The sequence below is a fragment of the Primulina eburnea genome, chromosome 3 (assembly GCF_022965805.1).
Source record: "Primulina eburnea isolate SZY01 chromosome 3, ASM2296580v1, whole genome shotgun sequence".
NCBI classification, from domain to species: domain Eukaryota; kingdom Viridiplantae; phylum Streptophyta; class Magnoliopsida; order Lamiales; family Gesneriaceae; genus Primulina; species Primulina eburnea.
In genome coordinates this window covers 32,177,662-32,203,964 of record NC_133103.1, presented here as the reverse complement: position 1 = coordinate 32,203,964, position 26,303 = coordinate 32,177,662, and the positions used below count along the sequence as shown (strand labels likewise).

Genomic DNA, 26,303 nt, shown 5'->3' with positions numbered 1-26,303 from the left:
ACAACAGTATATAAGAGTAATATTATATTGGATTAGATATCCAATTATAAGAGACAGAAGTAGATATAGGACTTGGGATTGGAATGTTTTGATTCTAATTTAGAATATGGGTTTTGGGAAGAATTAAGAAAATATAAAATATTTTTGTCTTTATATTACTGTATTTTTATATAAAAAATTTACTAAACGCGATTTATGTGGAAAATTGTGTTATTTGTTTTGCACGGTATTATGCGAATAGGAAAATTTATTTACAATTCCAAATACAATAGTTTACCCAGAAAGATGAGTTTGAAATGACCGTAACACCACTACAAAGGCATTCCAGCTTAGCATGTGCCTGTTTAAGAGTCAATGGTACAACTGTTAAAATGGGCCTTGAGAAGCTCTTACTACAAGAAATTGGCTAATTGAGTGCAGCTGCAATATATGTGCTTAGGGTTGCAAAATCACCAGATTTTAAATAACGATCGGCTATTTCAAGATAATAAATAGAGCAATCATAATTAAACATGATTTGTATAATTCTTTTAACTTCACATCTTGTGTTCCTCTAACCGAGTTGCGTATAAACTTTTTAGTCGATTGAGCATTGGATCTGGCCATGTCTATAGAGACTCTCAGAATAGTGTAAACATTTTGATTAATCCTAAAGAACCCCCAAGAAATCCCCGTCAAATCGAATCTATCATCCTAACTGTTACCGAGTTCAGGCAAACATTTTGATTGCTATCCCCTAAATAAATGGAAACGTTAGATTAATCCTACGAATATCATTCTATCCTTGACCGACTCGTTTATCATTTGTTCCCCTCACGAAGCTAACATGAAAGCTGTCTGAACAAAGGGCTGATACTTGAGCATGTAGCCAAGTAATTTTCAACACAAAAAACAGAAATTTAAAATGCTATGCTGGAATGTGACTCTCGGTGTATTTCTTTTCAAAAGTAAATTCATCCACAGATAAAAACAAAGTATCTTCATAACCATAGAAGCTCGGAGTAAACAAGCTTATGATATTATTACTCTCAAGCCACATGATGACCTGGAAGAAACATTTCAGTGCAGTATTATGATCAAAAGAAGAAGATTAAGAAATCTATTTCAACCACTTAATCAAATTTAAATTAAGGGCAGAAATGAAAAAGAAAACCTGTTTTATGTCCGGTTGCAACTCTCAAAAATAAACATGAGCTGTTGACATAACAAGATGCAAAGCTTCCTATATGTGAATGGGCTTGTCGTAAGTAGCCATAGCAGCCTCCTTCACTGCCTCACTCATAGTTGGATGAGCATGACAAGTTCGAGCAATGTCTTCACTAGATGCTCCATAATGCAAAGCCAAAACAGCCTCGTGAATTATTTCCCCTGCATTTGGAGCCATGATGTGGACACCTAAAATTTTATCAGTCTCCTTCTCAGCAAGTATCTTGACCACTCCCTCAGCATCATCAATTGTTTTTGCCCTACTATTTGCCAAGAAAGGGAACTTTCCAACACGATAATCAATTCCAAGTGTTTTCACCTGCTCCTCAGTTTTCCCCACGTATGCCACCTCAGGGTGAGTGTAAACAACTCCCGGGACCAAATCGTAGTCAACATGAGCCTCCTTACCGGCAATACATTCCACACATGCAACCCCATCCTCTTCCGCTTTGTGAGCCAACATAGGGCCGGGAATAACGTCACCAATGGCATACACACCTGGTACATTAGTGGCAAACCGCTCATTCACTAAGATCCGCCCAGCCTTATCAGTTTCAATCCCTAATTTTTCCAATCCAAGTCCAGCAGTAAATGGAACTCTGCCAGCAGAAACGAGAACAACGTCAGTTTCAAGAATGGTCTGATCACCTCCAGCTGAGGGTTCAAGGGTCAACTTCAAAGTATTACCACTGGCATCAACAGACAGCACCTTAGTTTTAAGCATGAACTTCATCTTTTGTTTCTCAAGAGCACGTTGAAATTGTTTTCGGACTTCACCATCCATGGTTGGTACGATGTCTGGTGCAAATTCAACAACATTGACCTCTGACCCCAGGCGACCCCAGACAGAGCCCATTTCAAGCCCAATATAGCCTGCCCCTATAACTACGAGCCTCTTGGGAATTTCTTTCAACGCCAAGGCCCCAGTAGATGATACAATTCTCTCCTCATCAATGGTTATCCCAGGTAAACTTTTGACATCAGAACCAGTTGCCACTATAATATTCTTCCCTTTCACAACTGTGTTGCCACCATCTAGAGTATCAACAGAAACTTCGGAAGGAGAAAGAAACTTTCCATATCCCTTAACATAGTTAACTTTGTTCTTCTTGAATAGACCCTCAATTCCTTTGGTTAAATTACTAACTGCTTTATCTTTCTGGGCCATCATGGCTGGTACATCAACCTCAACAGAAGAAATCTTTACACCGTGATTAGCAAACGAATGCTTGGCTTCATGATACATGTGAGAAGAATGTAGCAACGCCTGCACAAGATACATTGGAACATAGAGAGTTTAACTCAAAACATCATGTAAGGTCCAAAAATACGATAACGTAATCTAACTGCATGCAAATCTAGAGAAAATGGAAAATGAATAAATGGTTCTAATGATATGAATAAATTATGATGCGCATGGCTACATGTTTAAAATAGGGTTTTCTGTTAAAATGCATAAAGCTGTGTATTAAAGGTTATTCGAGACGCGATCGAGGAACGAAGATCAGGGACCATATAAGAGAAAATGTTTTTATTAAATAATTATTTTTAGTTGTTTAATGTGTGGTGCATTTTAAATAGAATTTTTGAAAATGAGGTGTTTTGAAGTGTTTTTATACGCCGAGTTATATTTTAACCGGTAATCGATTTTCGTTAAAAATAAGGACTTTTTGATAACTCGGCTAATATTTTCACGAGCTTTACTTAACAAAATATTTTAAATATTACTTAATGGGCTATTATACCCATTTTATTGGGCCTAAACCTTGCCATACTACTTTATATCAAAAATAAGGCCCTAAAACCGTATCCTACAAATACTAAACCACACACCTCACCTCTCAAAGAGCTAGGAACACACTTACGGTTTTGAGAGGATATTCACGCAAGTTTGGAGGAAATCAGCAAGGTCCTCCCTCCGTCGACGTTCTTCGCATCTCAACTCGTTTTTCATGCGCAACCAACACAAAAGCAAGCCTTAATCTCTTTTTTCTCATCTATAACACCATATTATATGTTTGATGCATGTTTGCATGAAAAGGTTTTTACCCTTTAGGTTATTTTCGTTTGTGTGCCATGTTATGCCCAAAACTCAAGTTTTTGTGATCCAAACCTTATGTTAACATTGCACAAAGGGGCTGCCATGGAAGGGGCGTCATAAGGGACGATTTCCAGTAGGTTTAAGGGTCACAATGACAAGGCTAAGGGCTGGACAAGAGCTAGGGAAAGGTTGAACGAAAACCTAGGGTTTAAGGGCAAGCTAGGGCACAGCTTGTGTTTCTACAAGGGCCCGGCCTTAGCTGCTGTTAGGGCACGACCAAGAGACCTAACGGGATGATAGGATGGTCCTAGGGTGGTCGCACGAGGCTTGGCTCGAAAACTGGTGTGATCACGTGGGAGTAGAAAGCCGCACATGGTATGAGTGATCGGGTTTGAGGGGCTGGGCTTCTAGGTCCTTTAGGCTCGGTCAAGTAGGGTCCATAGGGGTCCAATAGGGTCGTAGAGGGGCTGCACGGTGGTTGGTGCGAAGGCTAAGGGCTGGTGCGCAAGCTGGATGTCGCGCATGGCTCCTACGGCACGGCTTGAAGGGCTAGGCACGGTTGGGGTGCTAGGCCTGGTCCAGTTGGTTGTCAAGGGCTTGAGTAGTCTCCTAGGGTCGATGGTTAGGGGCTGGGCAGGATGGTTAGTGTAACGCCCCAGATTCGATGACTGTACTCATTGTATCAAGACGGGTCTTTCCCGCGTGCTTATGTCCTCACACGCACCCTGGGAAACTTCCCAGGAGGTCATCCATCCCAAAATTGCCCCAAGTCAAGCACGCTTAACTTTAGAGTTCTTATGTGATAAGCTACCGAAAAGAAAATGCACCTTCGTGATATGAGTAGTATCAATCAAAATCTTTTAAGCCCTCTTCAACTGTACAGTCCACTACATTGAACAGTCTCGGAATCCCTCTCCTTCCGGTGTAATAACGGTTCATTCATGTTCCCTCCACCTAGAAGCCTGCCAGGAGCCACTCATTGTCCGTGCCACCTCATGGCACCGGCGATCACCCCCCGCCCTCTTCGGCCCCAGGCCTCACATGCCCACCAGCTTCCGCTTGGTTCGTCCCCGAACCACACCGTACTCGGAGAGGTCGGCTCTTATACCACTTGTAACGCCCCAGATTCGATGACTGTACTCATTGTATCAAGACGGGTCTTTCCAGCGTGCTTATGTCCTCACTCACACGCACCCTGGGAAACTTCCCAAGAGGTCACTCATCCCAAAATTGCCCCAAGTCAAGCACGATTAACTTTAGAGTTCTTATGTGATGAGCTACCGAAAAGAAGATGCACCTTCGTGATATGATTAGTACCAATCAAATCTTTTTAGCCCTCTTCAACTGTACAGTCCATTACATTGAACAGTCTCGGAATCCCTCTCCTTCCGGTGTAAGAACGGTTCATTCATGTTCCCTCCACCTAGAAGCCTGCCAGGAGCCACTCATTGTCCGTGCCACCTCATGGCACCGGCGATTACCCCCCGCCCTCTTCGGCCCCGGGCCTCACAGTTAGGGCTGGGGCTTGAAGTAACTCATGGTACGTAAACTAGGGTTTTCGAAAAGAAAGGAACAAAAGTTCAGTAGGTGTCCTAGGCTGATGCAAGGGTTTGATGGGCTTGAATTGGGTTGCATGTGGTACGGTTAGGTGTTAATAATCTTTGGTTCTAGTTTGGTAAGGTTTGGTTAAGTTTCGAGTCCATACAAGTCAAAACCGGGATTCACGTCTAAGTTTAAAAACGAATTGGGAAATTAGTCGAGAAGCTTAAATTTACGCCTAATAAATATTTAGGGGCATATTTTTAAGGTGCTATGTTAAGTGGAATGATTTGGGTGGTCGTTTTAAGGTCTAAGGATAAATTGGGAAAGTTAGTGTTTCAGGGGCAAAACAGTCATTTTACACCTGAAAAATGTTAGACGTTCTGGCAGTGCCTTGAATGTTATAATAAATGTTAAAACTTTTATTTTAAATGTTTATGGAGATTTATGATGAAACGTTAATTTCTAAAAGACATATTGCATGCTTGGTTTAAAAGAATAATGATTTAAATGTAAATGAATTTTTTTAAGTGATGGAAATATGAAAAGTTGAAGGAGGTGAATTGATTGTGACTAATATGTCGATGTGTAAGGGCAAGGCTCAGTTGACGGGTGAGAGTGTCGTTGATGTCCCCGCAGCCCAGTACCGTAGTAATACGTATATAGATCCATCGACCTACAGCTAATACGAAAGTCACAATTGAGGATCTTAATTCAATAAAAAGGGAAACATATACGTATATGAAGAAAGAAAATATGATATGATATTTTAAAAAGAAAACGTTAAAGTTTATGTTAATGAAAAGCTATTTTATTAAAAGTATTTTTACTATTGCTTGTGAATGTATATGTATTACTTGCTATCATGGTTAAGGTTTGTTGAGTCAATAGACTCACTAGGTGAAATTGATGCAGGTGAGCTTGATAATAATGGAGGTCTTGATAGATGATCTTGCTGGACTGAAGGTGCACACAATTTTCAGAGTGAAGCAACAATTGATGACAGTAAAAAAGCCCTAGAGAGAGAAATTTGAAAATGCTCTCCTCGTTTAAACCTCAAGATATCGGCTTCTTCCTCTGTTCAATCACCATCTTCTATTCCTGACTTTTGTCGATCGCCCCTTCCCTCAGCTACCGGCGCCGGCCGTTAGCATCTTCCAACTTCACACCTTTTCTCGCCTGCCTTTCTGGAAATGCGTCGCTCTATGCTCGTTATCTTTGCTGGAAGCCATCTCTGCATTTTATCTTCTCCGACTACCTGGTTGCATCACCGATTATAACCGACCTTTTTCAACTCCTACCGCCATCTCATAATACTTCAGCTGTGCGTCCAATTGTCATAAAAATCCAGTGCCTAAAACCTACAAACCTATCTGATAACCATTACAGTAACCATATCCAAGCCATTAGTCATGAACAGAGGGATGAATCGAAATAATTTCAGGAGAGCTTGCGAGGTTAAAATAGAGCAAAAATTGTTTCTTATAAGCAGTGGTAGGAGGGGGTTTTCTGTGTGTGTGATGGAGAGAACTAGAAATGCAAGCTATGAGCTGGAAGTGGATTTGGAAAGTTTAGATTGGATATTGATGAAATTATGGGAATACATCAACAAACCTCAATCATGTCCTAAGTTTAATAGATTCAGAGGAAGAGAAGTTGTAATTTCTATGCAGAAAATTGTGAATGGCCGAGGAAGCTATCAAAGTGGTGGGACTTGAAGGCGGGTTCATCAACAGCAATATGAAGATCTCAACTCAATTGCATTATAGTGGATTCCGTAAACAGAGCAGCGTATGAAACTTATGAAAAAAGATCTTATGCACAAGTGGTGGTTAACGGTGCTAGAGTATTGGCGGGATGGGGTACAGCGACAAGATTCAATGGGAACGGTTGCTACGTAGTACCTAAAAGTGACAATGGAAACATGGATTCAGAAAAACAAAAACAACAGCAAATAACAAATGAAGAAGGATGCGAGCTTAAGAATAAAGGTCGAAAATTGAGTTCGGACATCACAGGTAATTCCAAAGAACAGGTGATTGAGGGCAAAGTACAAAAATCAGATGGAAGAGGTTGCGTTTCTGAACCAGGGCATCGACAGTGGCAAATCAAGATTCTTAAGAAATTAAGGCCGAAAGGAGAGGATGAATTTTTGAAAGGGACTATCAACCACACAGAGGAGGAGAGTAGACCAAAAGAAAGAAATTTGAGTTTGTTTATCACAGGAAACTCCTGAAGTCAAAAAAACAGACAATTCACTCCAGTCAGCAAGGAATTCCAAATCTTATACTCATGGAGGATGGGATACAAACAATGGAGGGAGATGAGGGGAAATGGGACAGTCATATTTCTGAAACTTCAGATGAGTCGACTCCGCAATCAATGGAACTCGAAGATTTAGGGGACTTTTTTGAATTATCTCCGAGGAAGGTTTACACTGTACCCAATTCTATTCCTTTTGAACAAAATTCTTTCTATTATATTCCTGTGTCAATCTCAAATGTGGGGGTGATGGGAGGGGTAGAGAATAAAAGAGGGATGGGAAAATCACCATTAGTTGAAGAGTAGGGTATGTCGGGGAACAATTCCTTAGGGCAGCATTTTGGAAAGGAAACAGGAGGGAGATGTGAGGCTCTCGAAATGATGGATAATGTGTGGGCGGCTGAGAATGAGTGTCTATTGAAGATGGGTGTAGAAAAGTGGATTATTTTGATTTACAGGAAGAAGGGAAGGTTGGTGGAAAGACAAGAGTGTAGTTTCAGATAGAGTACGAGGGCTGACGATGTGAAGCGATGAAAGTTTATTCATGGAATATTAGGGGTGGGGGTTCAGCTAGACGTAGGGGATTGAGACGTGCCGTCTTTGCTAAAGAAAAACCAGATTTAATTGTGTTGCAGGAAATTAAAAGAGAGGTGGTGGATAGGAAATTTATTGCAAGTATATGGAAATCAAGGTTTGTGGAGTGGGTTACTTTACCTGCAGTTGGTCGGTCAGGGGGTATTTTAATCATGTGGAATCCAAAGTTCATTTCAGTTAAGGATAATTTGATAGGGGAATTTTTGGTTTCAGTCCATATTTAAAAGGACGAGTACATTGATTGGTGGTTTACGGCTGTATATGGGCCATGTAAACCATGTTTGAGAAACAATTTCTGGGATGAATTGGCCGTGTTAAGGGTTTTATGTGGAGAGAGATGGTGTTTGTGGGGAGATTTCAATGTGGTTAGAACATCAAGTGAGAAAATGAATAGTCGATCACAGACTTCGAGCATGCTCTGTTTTGATATTTTGATGCAAGAGTTGGAGTTGTGTGATCCACCGTTACTGAATGGGAGGTTCACGAGGTCGAATTTAAGGGATACACATATTTGTTGCAGATTGGACAGATTCTTGTTCACGAGAGGCTGGACTGAAACTTATCCATTTTATAGACAAACAATCTTGCCAAGAATCACATCAGATCATTTCCCAGTGGTTTTGGACTTGGAAAAAAGTAAGTGGGGTCCGACACCTTTTAGATTCGAGAACGTGTGGTCAAGGGACAAAAGTTTTAAAAGTTTAGCAACATCGTGGTGGAACAATGCGGAGACTCGAGGATGGGAGGGATATGGATTTATTATGAAACTCAAGGCAATGAGGGTTGAAATAAAAAGATGGAATGAGGAGGTTTATGGGATGGTGGAAATGAAAGTAGCGGAGTTAAGACGAAAAATCAGCTTATTGGATGAGTTAGAAAGTGAGGGATTGGGATCTGAAGAAGTATTGAATGAAAGAAAAGAAACTAAATGGTTGTTGGAAGACTTGATATGTCGAAAGAATCAAATCAATTATCAAAAAAGCAAGATCAAATGGATTAAAGAGGGGGATCAGAATTCAAAGTTTTTTCACTCACTGTGAAACCACCGGAGGAGTAAGGCTACTATTAACAGATTGGAAAGGGTTGATGGATCGATTACGAGCGATGAGGATGAAATTGTCTCCATTATTTTGAAGTTTTTTAAGGAGTTGTATGGTGCGACAGAAGTATTCATATTTTAAATGTTTAGTGTTTCGGCCGAATGATAGAAAGAAAAAAAAATTTCTATTACTTTTTAAGAAAAACGAGCAATGGATGTTTCAGTTGGTATCAGAGTAATGTTCCTGCAAAATGTTGTGCCATCGGCAGTTCCGGAAATCAGTTCTGGAAAGCTCAGTCGTCAAGACTCAAGTCTGTAAGTTTATTGCTTTACATGATTTTTATGATGATACCTGCATTTTTACATGGTTTATATGTTTACGTTAAATATTTAAAAGCTTTTTGAGGTTAATGTTATATACGTTTAAAGTTGCTCGAAAAGGAATTAGTATATGCTGCATGACTAGAAACTTAGATTTAAATGCATGGTGATTACGTTTAGAATTTGGAAAACGTTCAGATATAATGCCTCCTAAACGCGCACCTAGTACCGATAGGCAAGTTGAGACTAATAAAGATCGTCAAGGGAATGCACCCCCACCTCCTAATGGGGATGTTGTTACACGTGCTCTAAAGGGCATGGCACGTTTCTTTGAGCAGCAGTTTCAGCAAGCTTTGAGGCCACAGCTCGACGTTTACGATCGTTCCGGAGGCCAGGTCCAAAGGAATTTTCTGGCTCCACCGACCTGTTTGAGGCTCAGGGTTAGAGGTGGAGAATACTTAAGTGCTGAATTTTTGGGTTATCTAAAAGAGAATGTGATTCTCTCACAGTGGACTCCACTAACAACACCACAGTTGAATGGTGTTTCTGAATATTGTAAGCGAACCTTGTAGGACATGGTTCGATCAATGATGAGATTCACTGAATTGCCTACATCGTTTTGGGGATTTGCGCTTGAAGCTGCGGCAATGTTGTTGAATAATATTTATACTAAAGTAGTGGATAAAACACCATATGAGATATGGATGGGAAAAACTCCCAAATATTCTTACGAGAGAATATGGAGATGTCTTGCTTATATGAAGCAGACAGTGGGAAACAAATTGGATAATAGTTCCACTTTGTGCTACTTTGTAGGATATCCAAAGAATTCTGTTGGGTATTATTTCTATCGTCCCAATGAAGCAAAAGTGTTTGTTTCAAGAAATGCCACTTTTTGGAAAAGGAATTTCTATTAGATAGAAAAAGGCAAGATGATAGAACTTGAAGAAATTCAAGATATTCCCTCAACTATAGTAGTTGAATCTAATCTCCAACAACCAGTAGTTTAAGTACAAGCTCCTAGAAGGTCTGATATTGTTATTAGACCACCTGCTAGATATATGCTTCTTCATGAACAAGACCATGATGAGTCTTGTATTGGATATGATCCAATGAACTTTAAAGAAACAATATCTGATACTGATTCAACCAAATGGCTTGAAGCCATGCAGTCAGAAATGGACTCTATGTATTCAAACCAAGTCTTGACATTAGTGGATCCACCTGAGGGAATCGTTCCCATAGGATGCAAATGGATCTACAAAAGAAAGCTTGGGGCGGATGGGAAGGTAGTGACCTTCAAAGCAAGACCGGTTACAAAAAGTTATACTCAAAGGCAAGGAGTTGACTATGAGGAAACTTTTTCACCAGTTGCTATGTTAAAGTCCATTAGAATACTACTAGCCATAGCAACATGGTACGACTATGAGATATGGCAAATGAATGTAAAGACTGCATTCCTCAATGGAGACATCAAAGAGGGAATTGATATGTCTCAACCTGAGGGATGCACATCAGTAGGAAGTGAGCATAAGGTATGCAAACTTCAAAGATCAATATATGGTCTCAAGCAGGCATCAAGGAGTTGGAACCTCAGATTTGATAGCACTATCAAAGAGTTTGGTTTTGCTAAGAATCCTGAGGAACCGTGTGTGTACAAAAAAGTTAGTGGGAGTGCAGTGACATTCCTAGTACTTTATGTTGATGATATCCTGCTCATTGGGAATGATGTAGGATTACTGCAATCAACTAAAGTATGGTTGGCCAGTAAATTCTCCATGAAAGACATGGGTGAAACATCCTACGTGTTGGGAATACAAATCTATAGAGATAGATCAAAGAGGATGCTCGGACTCACCCAAGCCACCTATATCGATACCATTATAAAACGATTCTCTATGGAAGAGTCCAAGAGAAGATACTTACCAATATGTCATGGAATTACTCTATCTAAAGCTATGTGTACCAAAATTGATGAAGAGATAGAGATGATGACACGTATTCCATATGCGTCAGCTATTGGTAGTATCATGTATGGTATGATATCGACACGTCCTGATGTTGCTTACGCTTTGAGTGTTACCAGCAGATATCAGGCGAACTCTGGTCCAATGCATTGGAAGGCCGTGAAAGATATTCTTAAGTACTTGAGAAGAACTAAGAACTTGTTCATGGTCTAAGGGGGTGGAGAATTAAAATTGGAAGACTACACTGATTCTAGCTTCCAATGTGACGTAGATGATTCGAAATCGATCTCTGGCTTTGTATTCATGCTATATGGTGCGGCTGTCTTTTGGAAAGGTTCCAAGCAAGACACCATTGTGGATTCCACCGCTGAAGCTGAATACATTGTTGCATCTGATGCAACCAAAGAGGTAGTTTGGATGAGGAATTTTGTCCAAGAGTTGGGCGTTATTCCTAATAGAGTTGATCCAGTCCCGTCGTACTGTGACAACACTGGTGTCATTGCGCAAGCAAAGGAACCAAGGTCTCATCAGCGATCCAAACATGTACTGAGGAAGTTCCACATCATACGGGAGATAGTGGGAAAAGGAGACATATCAGTTGAAAGAGTCCCCTCTCAAATAATGTTGTTGATCCACTTACAAAGCCCTTGCCAGGACCATTGTTTGAAAAGCATCGCGAAGCAATGGGATTAAGGGTAGTTGGCTCTAGGGCAAGTGGGAGATTGTTAGAGTAGATGCCCTGCAAGCCAACGGTTGGCTAGGGAATTTATTGACTCAAGTGAAATAAACAATCTTTATTTTAATATAATTTAACCTTTTATGGTGTTGTTATACTTTATCTGTATACACATGCAATCAGCATAGATAAAGTCTTTGATTATGCTTTAATACAAATGAATCGTAATTCGATGTTGAAACTCATTTGTAAACACTGCATATTCTAAATTCGTTCCTAGTCGATTCAGCCGCCTAAAACATGGAAAAAGTTCGCTTGAGCTCGAGACTAGCATCTGTGATGTTGTGTACTGCGTTTCTTGGTAAGGGCATGGAGATGTCCAAACATGCAGATGGGTAGTCATATGATGATTATACCGAACAACCCTCCCTCGGACTTTCCAAGTGGTTATCATTCATCGAGAGGATAAGTCCGTGGTTATGATTGTACACCATTAGTCCTTACGACCCGGGACAACACTGAGGCTCTAAATGCTAGGGCTGTGCTTTGACTCGTTTACCGGCTCCAGGAGAGTCATCAGGTGGCGAGGTTGGGTACAGTTGCGACACATATAGGAGCCAGTGCATTGTAGTCGGAGATTAACCGCTCACCTACGGGTGTGGATATCCTATATGATCTGATGAAATAATAGTGCATGAAACCAAATTTATGAAATTTGGAGAGAATAGATTCAAGGAGTTGAATTTATAAAATTTGAGAATTTAATTTATTAAACTCAAATATTGGGTTTATTAAATTTTGGAGGTGATAAAAATTCAAGGAGTTGAATTTATAATTTATAATAATAAATTCCAATGTTGAATTTATAATGGATTTAATTTATTAAACTGAAGAGTTGAGTTTATTAAATATTAAATTAAATATGATGGGAGATATGTTTAATGGGCTTGTAGGAGTACAAGCCCAACATATTAAATGATTAAAGTTCTTAATGGACTTTAATATAATTAATTAAACTAGTTTGACTAGTCCATTTAATTAACAAAGCCCATTGGATTTAATTAAGGAACCGAAATCCATAATTATGGAATTTAGGTTAAAAGCTTTTTGTTTTTAATATATAAATAAAAAAAAAAAGCTAGCCTCCAATTCCATTCCAAAACTTGATTCACGTGAATGGCACTAAAAATCCTCCAAATATTTGGTGGCCATTTTTCAAGAGAGAGAGATTTGAGTCTTTGTCGAATTTTCGATCTCAACGCAAAATCTCTTCTACTTTTCTAGTGCAATTTGGAAAAGGATCAAACAATTCAGTCGTGGACCTGATTAGACGTAACGAAAGGAGTCTCTTGAAGAAAGTTCGTAGGGATTTATCAAGAGCCAGATCTGTTATACCGGATCGGTTGGTGTCCAGTGATTAATTCACCAAAGGTATAAAACTCTAACGCCCTATGAATGTTCATGATAAAATCATACGAACGTCCAAACATATACATCTTGAATGTCAAGATCTGAAAATTTTAAACTTCCGCTGCGTTTGGGCGTGTAGAAAACCAGATCCAACAAGCACGGACCAGTACACGGGGTCCGTGTCCTATGATATTTGCGAAGACAGTGTCTACATGGACCTGTACACGGAGGTGGGCACGGGGTCCGTGTCTCTTGTTTCCAGCTGAGTTTATTTCCCGAGTGTACATGGACCAAGGCACGGAGGGCTACACGGGGTCCGTGTCTGAGACGGCTGAGCGAGAAAATTTCCTTTCTAGAGTTTTAATTATTTTGGAGTCTAGATTTTTGATATCTTTTGTTAACAAAAACATATGGGGACGAAAATTTTGGAACACAATTCAGATTATTATTGATATTTTTATCATTGTTCTTGAGTTTTCTCTCAAATAATTAAAGCTTTTGCTTTGTCAAACAAAATCAAACTTATCAAACTTTTTAACTTTGTTGCGTTTGTCGATCGTGCTTGTGCGGATTGTCATCGACCTGTTCTTCGAAGGTTCGTTATAATTTCGATTGTTTATCTCGTGATTATTTGTTGCTAGACTTTTCATAGTTTAGAGGTGAAAATCACAACACATACACTTGATTCAAAAGATCGGGACAACAACGATTCTTTGTTCGTTATTGAATTGAGGGCGCGATTTGATTTTAATCGTGTTTGTTATTCGTTCGTACAAAGATTCACATCATTTGGTATCAGAGCTTAGGTTAATTGAATTCAAGTAAGTTTATCATTCATTCTATTAACAGATCTAATTATCCTTTAATTCCGCTTTCAGATCTGTTTGTTCTATCGTTCTTCGTATTTTTCGTGAATCTGTGATTCTCGAAATTTGTTGGTGTCTTTTTTTTTTTGGATTTTCGAGTAGTACTCAGCCAAAAAAAAAAAGAGTTCAAAAATTCCGAAAATTCACCATTATTTCTTTTTGATATCTTGTTTTATTTTCTTTAGAGAGTCATATTCAATTGCCTCTCACAGTCAAAAAAAAATAATATATATATATATATATATATATATTTTGTTACTACTAACATTTTCTTTAGAGAGTCATATTCAATTGCCTCTCACAGTCAAAAAAAAATAATATATATATATATATATATATATATATATATATATATATATTTCATATATTCGAATTTCTTGTCTACACAGTCTAAGTGAGTCGGTCGCATTTGTTCACGATTTGGAAGTTGATTGTTTGATATACTCAAATACAAAGCTTGAGCACACCTTCGAGAGAAGCATCAAATTCGAGTGGAAACATTTGAGTGTGAGTGTTATTTCTTTGGAGTGGCTAGTGAGTATTTGTTGTGAGCAAAAAAAAAATTGAGAGAAAAGACGAGTGAATTTTTTTTGGAGTGACCGTGAGCATTTGGGTGAGGATTATTTTGTTACTACTAACATTTTCTTGCAGGTACAAATTTGAAATTAGATGGAGAGGGAGGTAGGAGATAGTTCGAACCCGGGGTTGTCTAAGGTTCAAATGGAGGCGTTGTTTGGGTATTTTAGTAGGATGATGACGACCCAAATGGAGTCGTTACATGAAAGGTTGGATAAGCTTGAGGTTGGTGTTAGTGAGAGTAAGTCTAAACCTAAGGATTTGAGTAGAGAGGATGAGGAGTATGATTTGGGTGGAGACGGGGAGAGTCAAAATGAAAATTGGGGTAGGAATGAGAGAGGTAGAGGATTTGGTAGAGGAAGAAGAGAAGCCTTACGGGGTAGATATGAGGGGAATAGGGAGGATGGTAATATTGGTAGTATTAAGATGAAAATTTCTTCGTTCCATGGGAAATCTGATCCGGAGGCATACTTAGAATGGGAAAAGAGGGTAGTGTTCGTATTTGAATGTCACCACTGCTCCGAACAGAAGAAAGTGAGGTTGGCGATGGTGAAATTCTTAGACTATGCTCTTATTTGGTGGGATCAATTAGTGACCACTAGAAGGATGTATAATGAGAGACCCATTGAATCTTGGGATGAGATGAAGAGAGTGATGAGAAAAAGGTTTGTGCCCAATCACTACTATAGGGAGATGTTTAAGAGGTTACAAACTTTAAGGCAAGGGGTGAAGAGTGTTGAGGACTACTATAAGGAGATGGAAGTAGTCATGATTAGGGCAAACATTGAGGAGGATAGTGAGGCGACCATGGCACGTTTTCTTTGTGGTTTGAACAGGGAAATTCAAGATAAAGTGGAGCTTCGGCACTACTTGGATCTAGACGAGATGGTGCAAATGACCATAAAAGTGGAGCAACAACTCAAAAGGCGTGGAGTTGGCCGCACCAATCAAACTGAGGGTTCATCATCTTCTTGGAGATCAAATGCGGTGAAGCGTGAGAAGAATAAGGTGGTGACTAAGCCCAAATTTGATACCAAACAAGAGGCGCCTAAGCAAGGAGTGCAAGGTAAATCTGAAACTCCTTCTAATCGATCTAGAGATGTTAAATGTTTTAGGTGTCAAGGGTTAGAAAAAAAGTAAATGTCCTAATAAAAGGGTGATGATTTTAAATGACTATGGTGAATATGAGTCTCAAAGTGAGAGTGACGATGATGAGATGCCTGCGTTAGAGGATCCTGATGAGGGGTATGAGGCGGTTGTAGGTGAAGCACTAGTGACTAGGCGTATCATGAGTGCCCAAGTCAAGGAGGAGGAGACTAACCTAAGAGAGAACTTGTTCCATACTAGGTGTTTTGTGAATCAAAGGGTTTGCAACTTAATCATAGATGGGGGGAGTTGTACTAATGTGGCTAGTGTTGGAATGGTGGATAAATTGGGTTTGCCTACACTAAAACACCCTCGACCATATATGCTTCAATGGTTGAATGATTGTGCGGAAGTGAAGGTAACAAAACAAGTGCTAGTGCCTTTTTCTATTGGGAAGTATGTGGATGAGGTTTTGTGTGATGTGGTACCCATGCATGCATGTCATATTTTGTTGGGTAGACCTTGGCAATATGATAGGCGTGTGTCACATGACGGGTTCAAGAATAAGTACTCATTTGTCTTGAAGAAAGAAACCATTGTATTACTTCTTTTGTCTCCAAAGCAAGTGTTGGAGGACCATTTGAAAAAAAAAGAGAGATGAGGCCGAAAGAAAGAGTGAACAAAAAGGTGAGGTGGCCTTGGAAAATAAAAAAGAAATGGCTGAAAAAAAGAGTGATCAAAAGAATGAGATAGCCATACAAAAGAAAAATGAGAGGAAAGAAAATAAGAGGAAAGAGGCCAAAAAGAAAACATATATGGCCCAAAAAGGTGAGTTGAAACAATTGATGCACACACAAGAACCACTTGTGTTAATTCTTTACAAGGAGATTCTCCCTAACACAAGTGATATAGCCGGGTCTCTTCCGAGCATTGTTGTGTCACTTTTGCAGGAATTTGAAGATGTGTTTCCGGAGGAGTTACCTCAAGGCTTACCACCATTGAGGGGAATGGAGCACCAAATCGATTTCGTACCGGGGAGTGCATTGCCAAATCGTCCAGCCTATAGGAGCAACCCGGAAGAGACTAAGGAGCTTCAACGGCAGGTAAGTGAGTTGTTAGATAGGGGGTTTGTGCGTGAGTCCATGTCACCTTGTGCTGTACCTGTTCTATTAGTTCCTACAAAAGATGGCTCATGGCGTATGTGTGTAGATTGTAGGGCAATCAATAACATAACCATTAAGTATAGGCATCTCATACCTAGACTAGATGATATGTTAGATGAATTGCATGGTGCATGTGTCTTTAGTAAAATTGACTTGAAGAGTGGGAATCACCAAATTAGGATGAGGGAAGGTGATGAGTGGAAAACTGCATTTAAAACCAAATATGGGTTATATGAGTGGATGGTCATGCTATTTGGCTTAACTAACGCTCCTAGCACCTTTATGAGGTTAATGAACCATGTTTTGCGTGCATACATAGGAAAATTTGTTGTTGTTGATAGATTTTCTAAGATGGCACATTTTATTGCTTGTCACAAAACCGATGATGCTTCTAACATTGCGGACTTGTTCTTTAGAGAAGTCGTTAGGTTGCATGGCATGCCTAGGACTATTGTGTCTGACCGTGATGTTAAGTTTTTGAGTTACTTTTGGAAGACTTTATGGGCTAAACTTGGCACAAAATTGTTGTTTTCTACTACTTGTCATCCTCAAACGGATGGGCAAACTGAAGTTGTTAATAGGACTTTAGGAACACTTTTGCGTGCTATTCTTAAAAAGAACTTAAAGAATTGGGATAACTGTTTGCCTTTTGTTGAATTTGCTTATAATCGTTGCGTGCATCGTACTACAAATTATTCGCCATTTGAAATTCTCTATGGTTTTAATCTTTTAACTCCGTTGGATTTGATGTCTTTACCTGTGAGTGAAAGGTTAAACATGGATGGGAAAAAGAAAGCTGAATTTGTTAGGAACTTGCATGAAAAGGTCAAGGCCAACATTGAGAAGAGAAATGAGCAATATGCCAAGCAAGCCAACAAAGGGAAGAAGAAGGTGATATTTGAGAAGGGAGATTGGTTGTGGCTACACTTGAGGAAGGAAAGGTTCCCTGAGAAGCGACGTTCAAAGCTATTACCTAGGGCGATGGACCATTTCAAGTCCTTGAAAGGATCAATGACAATGCCTACAAACTTGATCTACCAGGTGAGTATAACGTCAGTTCTACTTTCAATGTTAGTGACTTGTCGTTGTTTGATGTAGGTGATGAGCAAGATTTGAGGACAAATCCTTTTCAAGAAGGGGAGGATGATGCGAACACGGGTGGTCAAGCCCCAAGGAAAGCATGGGATCCTTTGCAGTTGCCGGACGGACCAGTCACGAGGGGACGATGAAAGAAGTTCAAGGAGGCACTACAGGGAGTCATGAGCAAGCATGAAGGGGTCGTGATGCATGGGAGTACGTTTGGAGGCCAACGGAATATGATTCAAGCATTGTTGGAGTCGGCCGAGACTACACGGATGTGTACACGGACCTGCACACGGGGTCCGTGTCCTTTACAGCCGAGGATAAAGAATTCCAGTGCCTACACGGACCCGAGCACAGACCAGTACACGGGGTCCGTGTCCTATGATATTTGCGAAGACAGTGTCTACACGGACCTGTACACGGAGGTGGGCACGGGGTCCGTGTCTCTTGTTTCCAGCTGAGGTTTATTTCCCGAGTGTACACGGACCAGGGCACGGAGGGCTACACGGGGTCCGTGTCTGAGACAGCTGAGCGAGAAAATTTTCTTTCTAGAGTTTTAATTATTTTGGAGTCTAGATTTTTGATATCTTTTGTTAACAAAAACATATAGGGACGAAAATTTTGGAACACGATTCAGATTATTATTGATATTTTTATCAATGTTCTTGAGCTCAAACAATTAAAGCTTTTGCTTTGTCAAACAAAATCAAACTTATCAAAGTTTTTAACTTTGTGGCGCTTGTCGATCGTGCTTGTGCGGATTGTCGTCGACTTGTTCTTCGAAGGTTCGTTATAATTTCGATTGTTTATCTCGTGATTATTTGTTGCTAGACTTTTCATAGTTTAGAGGTGAAAATCACAACACACACACTTGATTCAAAAGATCGGGACAACAACGATTCTTTGTTCGTTATTGAATTGAGAGCGCGATTTGATTTTAATCGTGTTTGCTATTCGTTCGTACAAAGATTCACATCAGATTGTATACACCACTTCCTGTTCCTAGTGAACCTTGGATTGATATTTCTATGGATTTTGTTTTAGGTTTGCCTTGAACTAAGAAGGGGAGGGATTCAATATTTGTTGTTGTTGATAGATTCTCTAAAATGACACATTTTATTATTTGTCATAAACCGATTATGCATCCAACATTGCAGATTTGTTCTTTAAGGAAGTCGTTAGGTTGCATGGTATGCCTAAGACTATTGTATCTGACCGTGATGTTAAATTTTTGAGTTATTTTTGGAAAACTTTGTGGGCTAAGCTTGGTACTAAACTGTTGTTTTCTACTACATGTCATCCTCAAACGGATGGACAAACTGAAGTTGTTAATAGAACTCTAGGAACACTTTTGTGTGCTATACTCAAAAAGAACTTGAAAAATTGGGAAGAATGTTTGTCATTTGTTGAGTTTGCTTATAACCGTAGCGTGCATTCTACTACGAATTATTCACCATTTGAGATTGTTTATGGTTTTAATCATTTAACTCCTTTGGATTTAATGTCTTTGCCTGTGAGTGAAAGGTTGAATATGGATGGCAAGAAGAAAGCTGAATCCGTTAGAAGTTTGCATGAGAAGGTCAAGAATAACATCGAGAAGAAGAATTTACAATATACGACGCAAGCTAACAAGGGGAGGAAAAAGATGGTTTTTGAAAAGGGAGATTGGGTATGGTTGCACTTAAGGAAGGAAAGATTTCCAGAAAAACGACGTTCGAAGCTCTTACCTAGGGGTGATGGACCATTTCAAGTGCTTGAAAAGATCAACGACAATGCCTACAAATTAGACCTACCAGGTGAGTACAATGTCAGTTCTACTTTTAATGTTAGTGATCTTTCGTTGTTTGATGTAAGAGATGATCAAGATTTGAGGACAATTCCTTTTCAAGAAGGGGAGAATGATGCAAACGTGGTTGATCAAGCACCAAAGAAAGCATGGGAGTCGTTGGAGTTACCCGAAGGACCTATAATGAGAAGACGTAGCAAGACGTTTAAAGAAGCCCTTCAAGGACTCATGATGAACTACCAAGGAGGATCTACAAAGTGGGTGACTAAATTAGAGGAGGTTGGGAATCATGGGAATAATATTGGAGGTCTTTGGAATATTATTCAAGTGCAATTGCCGAAGGTCCAGCGCTCCCACACAAAAACAGGGACCGCACCCGCGGTCCATGATAATCAAATTTAAGAAAATTTCCCGAAGCTGCACCGCACCAGCGGTATAATCATCAGCGCACCCGCGGTCTGTTGCCGAAGCTGCAGCGCACCCGCAGTCGAATCATCAGCGCACCCGCGGTCTCCACTTCCGTGTCAAAATTTGCTAGTTATCTTAATTAAGCCTTTTTACACTACTTTTTCATGCTTTATTGATTATATATGCAATGTATCAGACCATAAACGAAGGAATTCAGATTGATATCAAATTATTGGAGATTTCTCAATATTCAAGGCATTTTTGCTTTGATCTTCAACCCAAATCAAACTTATCAAATATTGTATCTTTGTGGCGTTTGTCGATTGTTTTTCGCTCGGATTGTCAAAACAAGATCTTTGAAGGTTCGTTTGAAATTCAATTGTTTTATCGTTGATATTTGTTGCTAAGTTTTAATCGCTTAGAGGTGAATATCACAAATCGTTACTTGTTTCAAAAGATCGAGACAACATAATCGATCCTTGTTTGTTATTGAGTTGAGAGTGCGATTTCGTTAATCGTGTTTGCTTCTCATTCGTACGAGGTTTCGTATCACCTTCTCATCTAGCACCAAAGATATCAAAGAAACGTTGATTATGGTATCACGAATTAAAGTAAACTTTGCACTCAATATACTTTCTTTAACTGAATCACTAACTAAACTATTAAAGAGACAAAAGAAGGAACTTGTTGTTTCTTCAACAATTTCTGATCTCTAGTGGATCTCTCAGTAGGATTCGAACTAGCCAATTAATAATTCTCAGGTGTATTAGTTATCGATCTAGTGTATTAGTTATCGATCTTGTTGTATGCAGTCATCGATTCTCCCTGAGAGTTCACAATTGCCACCAGCAAACATATTAATGACGAAGCTGGCATTTTTGTTATGCTACTAAGACTTGTACTTGCTCGCCTAAATATACTTTCTTTAACTGAATCACTAACTAAACTATTAAAGACGCGACACACAATGCTGTGTTTCATAATAAAAGAGCTAATAGCGGAGAATTTGTAAACAGCAGCTGATTACCCAGTAGTAAACCTATCGTCTAACACAGAAAAGAGATGCGACAATCTAAAGTCACAAAACACCTCAGCACGCCCAATCTTCAATCAAGACCAATCAACACATCACTCCGGGAAACAAAAAAATCAGGGACACGAAACAGCAACTTGACAGACCAAAAAAAATCAGCAAGCAACCCGAAAAATCCAACAGATCTGGAAAATCAGACGAACACAGGCACATACCTTGGAGGGGATGCAACCAACGTTGAGGCAAGTACCTCCGAGAGCGCCTCGCTTTTCAATACAGGTGGTCTTGAAGCCAAGCTGCGCGGCCTTGATGGCGGCAACGTAACCCCCCGGGCCGCCGCCAATGACGACCACGTCGTTCTCCTCGGATCCCGAAGAGAACTCCCTGCAGCTCCCAATACTCGAGTATCTGCTTCCGTAGGACAAATGCCTCGATGATGCCAAAAGAGAGATGACTTTTCGCCTACTCGCCATCGCCATTTCTGACCGATATTCGTCTATACAGGAGAATCGATCGACACAGCAGAATGGAAATTACAAGCTATATTACTCTTTGAAATTTTTTGAGGGGAAGGGTACATAAATGGAAAATTATATCCTCATCCGGATATTTACTCATTATATACGTGTATAGAATTTAAAAATAGCTACAATAATTTTGTCAGGGACAATTCTATCATATTTCGAGAGATTTACTCTCTGTCATTAAATAATATATACATGTATAGCATTTAAAAATTGTTACAATAATTTTATTAGTGTTTATAAATGGGTAGAACATAGAATTCTTATAATAATTAAATTTTAAAATATTGATTTTTTACATTTCATATGATTCTACTACAAAAATAAGAATAATAGAAATGAAAATCTCAAACCTCAAACGTAAAAGTTTTACTATAAAAAAATATTAAGTTTTAAATTTTGAGAATAATAATAATAATATAATGATATAACACATGTTATATACATTAAACGAAATTAGTTTAATGATTAGCTTGGTTGATTTTGGTTAAATTAGTGTGAAATGTAATAATAATAATAAAAAAAAAAAAGACACGCGTAAGAAAAAAAATTAAAAGAGAGTACCTCACTTGGTGTAGGATAGAATTGGCCTACATAAATTGACATTACACCACAGCCGTTTACTGTTGGCATCCATTAATTTAGACCGTCCAGATCATATGTAAACATTTGCACATCTTAATTGGAAAAATGATTTATTAATTAGAAGGTTTGATTTTGTTTTATCGATCTACTAGTTATACTATTTAATGTATATGATTTTTAAAAAAAATTAATTGTTAGATTTTCATTAATGATAAAAGAGTAGGTCTCTTGTGAGACGGTCTCACGAATCTTTATCTGTGAGACGGTCTCACGAATCTTTATCTGTGAGACGGGTCATCCCTACCGATATTCACAATAAAAAATAATATTCTTAGGTACCGCTTGGTTCGTGGATAGGATAGTATAAAATTTATAATAATATGAATGACATGGATAAATAATATATGTTGACTATACATGTTATGTTTGGTGTAAATGATTGGTTAGACTATGATTTGTTGTACATGTTTAGTGTATATGATAAATGATGGGTTTAAAAATAAAATTTTATTGATTTTCCCAAAACACCCTTCTTCGTTGCAATGCCAAAAAATGAGTTGCTTTTTTTGCCATTTAATTTTTTTATTTTGTGGTAGTCCTTTAGGCTTATACAAAAGATGACAGATAGATTTGTATGTAATAAATTAGTGGATTGTATAGATCAACTACACCCAATTTCACTTATTAAAGTGCAGCCATTCAGTCACAAAAAATGGTTGAGAGATAAATTCATGTCAACTTTTAATCCATACAATAAAATTTATTTTGGCAAAGCAAGTTTAATAATGTAAGTAGTTGAGTTCTTAAATGATCCAACATATTTTTTTTAATATATATAGACCTTCGTGGAACTCCTATGAAATTGGACTCTCAGCACCTTTCTTTAGAAGATACAATGTCACAGGAGAAGAAACCATGCTCTGAGTCAACTGTCACTAGCAACTACAAAAATATAGTTCCTACTTCTAGTTATGTTTTGGAAGATGATTGCAAGCAATGTTTGGAAATCATTTACATTTCTTCGGATGATGAAGTTGAAGCACCTGCAGAAGAAGTTGATGTGAATATCAAATGCAATACCACAAATCCTACCAATGAAGCTGGTGGGAACCTGAAAGTTGGCAACACTGTTAAAGAGATTAGTGAAGAGAATGATGAAAATTTAATGCACAAAAAAAATTTGGGTAATATGATAGGTGCGTCTTCTTCAGTTAATCGTAATACTCATGACGCAACCTCATGCAGCGCAAATGTTGTAGTAATTGAAGATAGCAGCAGCTCTGAGGATTGTCTCCCTAGCTCCCAAGCATCTAATAGCTTTTCGAAACAAAGTGGCTGAAGAAGACGCTAATGTATTTGCTACATGGTGTTCCGGACTCCACGTCTTTCTCTTTTGCTTCTGTGTTCTTATGTTTATTGTATAACTAGCGGCTGAGAATTTCACTTATTCAATATTTTGAATGTGTTTGTACAAATTGTGACGTAAATAAATCTCAGCCAAAAGAAGGGGTTCATGGACATTCATTTATGTAATTGGTTTGAAACTTTGTTCTTGTGTTGTTCACAATCTATACGGCAACAAAATTACGGATGCATTGTATCTTATAGCCTATAATAATTTCAAATAATCCATAGTATTAAGAAAAAAAATTAAATTAAGCATCAAATAAATTTTCATAAATATGTCTCCAAAAGAAAAAGACATTAAACGATGAAAATCTAAAAGAAACATTATTTAAAATAATATTGAATTCGAATAATAATTCTGACAGTGAAACTGAGAATTCTTCAGAATCATATAATTCCGAAGAAATTATAGATAATGAATCAGATATTTCTGATTTAGAAGAATGTAATAACTGTATACAAGAAAAATCTTGTATTAATCATATAACTGATAATAATGATAAAAATGATGATTTTTAAAAGTCTCAATTTCAAGATTTAAACATAATTTTTTAACCAATAATAATATTTTGGAATTTCTTAAAATGATTAAGGATCCAATATTAAAATCTACAATTATTGATCAAATGGAAAATACTGCATCCACAAGCAATAATAACATTCTTGTTAAACAATAACAAGCATAATCTATGAAAAAAGTTAAAAGTCTTTTACAGAATAAGTATAATAAACAAAATCCAGTTACCATACAGGATTTAGTTAAAGAAATAGAAAATCTTAAAAAGCAAGTAAAAAATTTACAACACAACAATAATAGTTTAAATTATCATATTTCAGTTATTGAAAATAACAATTTAAATAATAATTCTGAAAGTTTTGAAAATATTCAAGATATTTCATTTCCTGAGACAAATCAAAAACATTTATCTGTTTTGAATATAATCATATATCAAAATGATATACTAATGTTACTTTAATAATTGATAACTCTTATAAGAGAAATTTCATTGCTATGATTGATAGTGGTGCAGATTTAAATGTTATACATGAAGGATTAATTTCTACAAAATATTTTCATAAAACTACTTATTCTCTTTCTCATGCAGGAGGAGAACTTTTAGAAATAAATTATAAATTACCTAAAGCTTATATTTGCAAAGATAAAAATTGTATTCAAACCAGTTTTTTACTAGCGAAAGATATTTCTAACCAACTTATACTTGGTCTACCTTTTATTTATCAAATTTATCCTTTAACCTATGTTGATGAAACATGTATTATAGGAACTTTTCAAGGTAATCCTATTTTTTTTCAGTTCATAACTAAACATGTTCATAGAACTCTAAATGAATTACAAGAAAAGATTGAAAGAAAAACTTTTCAAATAAATTCTTTAAAAGAAGAAATAAAAATTCTAACTATAGATGAAAAATTACAAAATCCTAAATTACAGGAAAAATTAAAATTATTTATTATAAATTTTCATTAGAAATATGTAATAATCTTCCAAATACTTTTTGGAATAGAAAGAAGCATATTATTTCTCCTCCATACGAAGAGAATTTTGATGAAAAATTATTCCTACCAAGGCTCGTCCTTGTCAAATGAATTCGCAATATTTAGAATTATGTAAGAATGAAATTCATTCGTCACTAGAGAAAGGTTTAATAAAACCTTCTCAATCTCCTTGTTCATGTACTGCCTTGGTGAGGGCCCGTTATCCTAATCACGATTTATTAACATGCAATCTTGATTAATCAGTAAACAGCGGAAAAATGAGTTAAAAATTTGTGTTTGAGCCTATAAAAATTTTGGCATGACCTTCGCATAAATAGAATATACCAGAAAATCAAATACTCAAAATACACAACATATGCCCTCAATACACACAACAGCATAAACATGTGCCACCCAGACACAATCATGACATATACAAACCAAAATATCATAGAGCCGACAAGGCTCGATAATACCATAATACAATCCTCCAAATATATACATATAGTATCTGGGAGACAACACCACGCAGTACCTAAATACAACTGAGCCCACTCTCAAGGAGCTCTGGTACTTCCCGAGGCTTCCTCTCGAACGCCTGAGGTCGAACCACATATACCACCTGTCATGTCCACACACAAAAGACACGACAGCCCCTTCTCGGGGGTCAGCAACCCCAGTACGAGACATCAAGAAACCACGATATATGACATAGAAATGAAATGATGCCATGCATGAATGCAATGCATGAAAAGGTGCAAGATATCAGGATATCAGGAGTCAATTGATCGATATCAACAATCATACATATAGCACGGATTTTTTTTTTAACAAACCTCACATTTTCGAAATCATATTCAAAATAATCGTAATTATCTTACCGTAAAAATATTACAGTTTAAATAATCAAACTCATTCAAAATCATACGTAAACATAAACGAATAAAATCATCATCGTACCAAAACACCATTTAAAAGTTATCATAATTAATTACCAAGAAAATATAACGAGTAAAAGGAGTGAGTAAAATCCTACGTCCAACAGAAAAATATAAACGGATGATAAAACCATTGTATCCTATCCAAAACATAAAATCATATAAGTGCGGAAAAATCATAGGTCCTCGGGTCGTGTCGCCCACCAGGTTCCTTGACTCAGATTCCAGCACCTCCAGTCTCCTCGACATCGAACTCACCTGCATCACACACGCCTAGTGAGTCTAAAGACTCAACA

The 26,303-nt window shown here is 37.9% G+C and overlaps 1 protein-coding gene across 3 annotated transcripts; it reads right to left on the bottom strand.

Annotated features, from left to right (window-relative positions):
* Nucleotides 1-212: 212 nt before the first annotated feature.
* On the bottom strand, nucleotides 213-21,633 carry LOC140827525 (leghemoglobin reductase-like). 3 transcript variants are annotated; one of them, XR_012116986.1, is made up of 3 exons: nucleotides 21,272-21,633; nucleotides 1,154-2,473; nucleotides 213-340 (listed from the first exon to the last, which is right to left on the bottom strand). XR_012116986.1 is itself a non-coding variant. In XM_073190209.1 (2 exons), exons 1-2 carry the CDS (start codon nucleotides 21,533-21,535, stop codon nucleotides 1,223-1,225), a joined length of 1,515 nt encoding a protein of 504 aa, XP_073046310.1. In that variant the 5' UTR covers nucleotides 21,536-21,633; the 3' UTR covers nucleotides 1,003-1,222. The 3 variants fall into 3 exon arrangements, 1 of the variants encoding a protein (XP_073046310.1); XR_012116985.1 differs by lacking the exon at nucleotides 213-340 and adding an exon at nucleotides 1,003-1,045; XM_073190209.1 differs by lacking the exon at nucleotides 213-340 and having other exon boundaries at nucleotides 1,003-2,473.
* Between the last annotated feature and the right edge of the window lie 4,670 nt (nucleotides 21,634-26,303).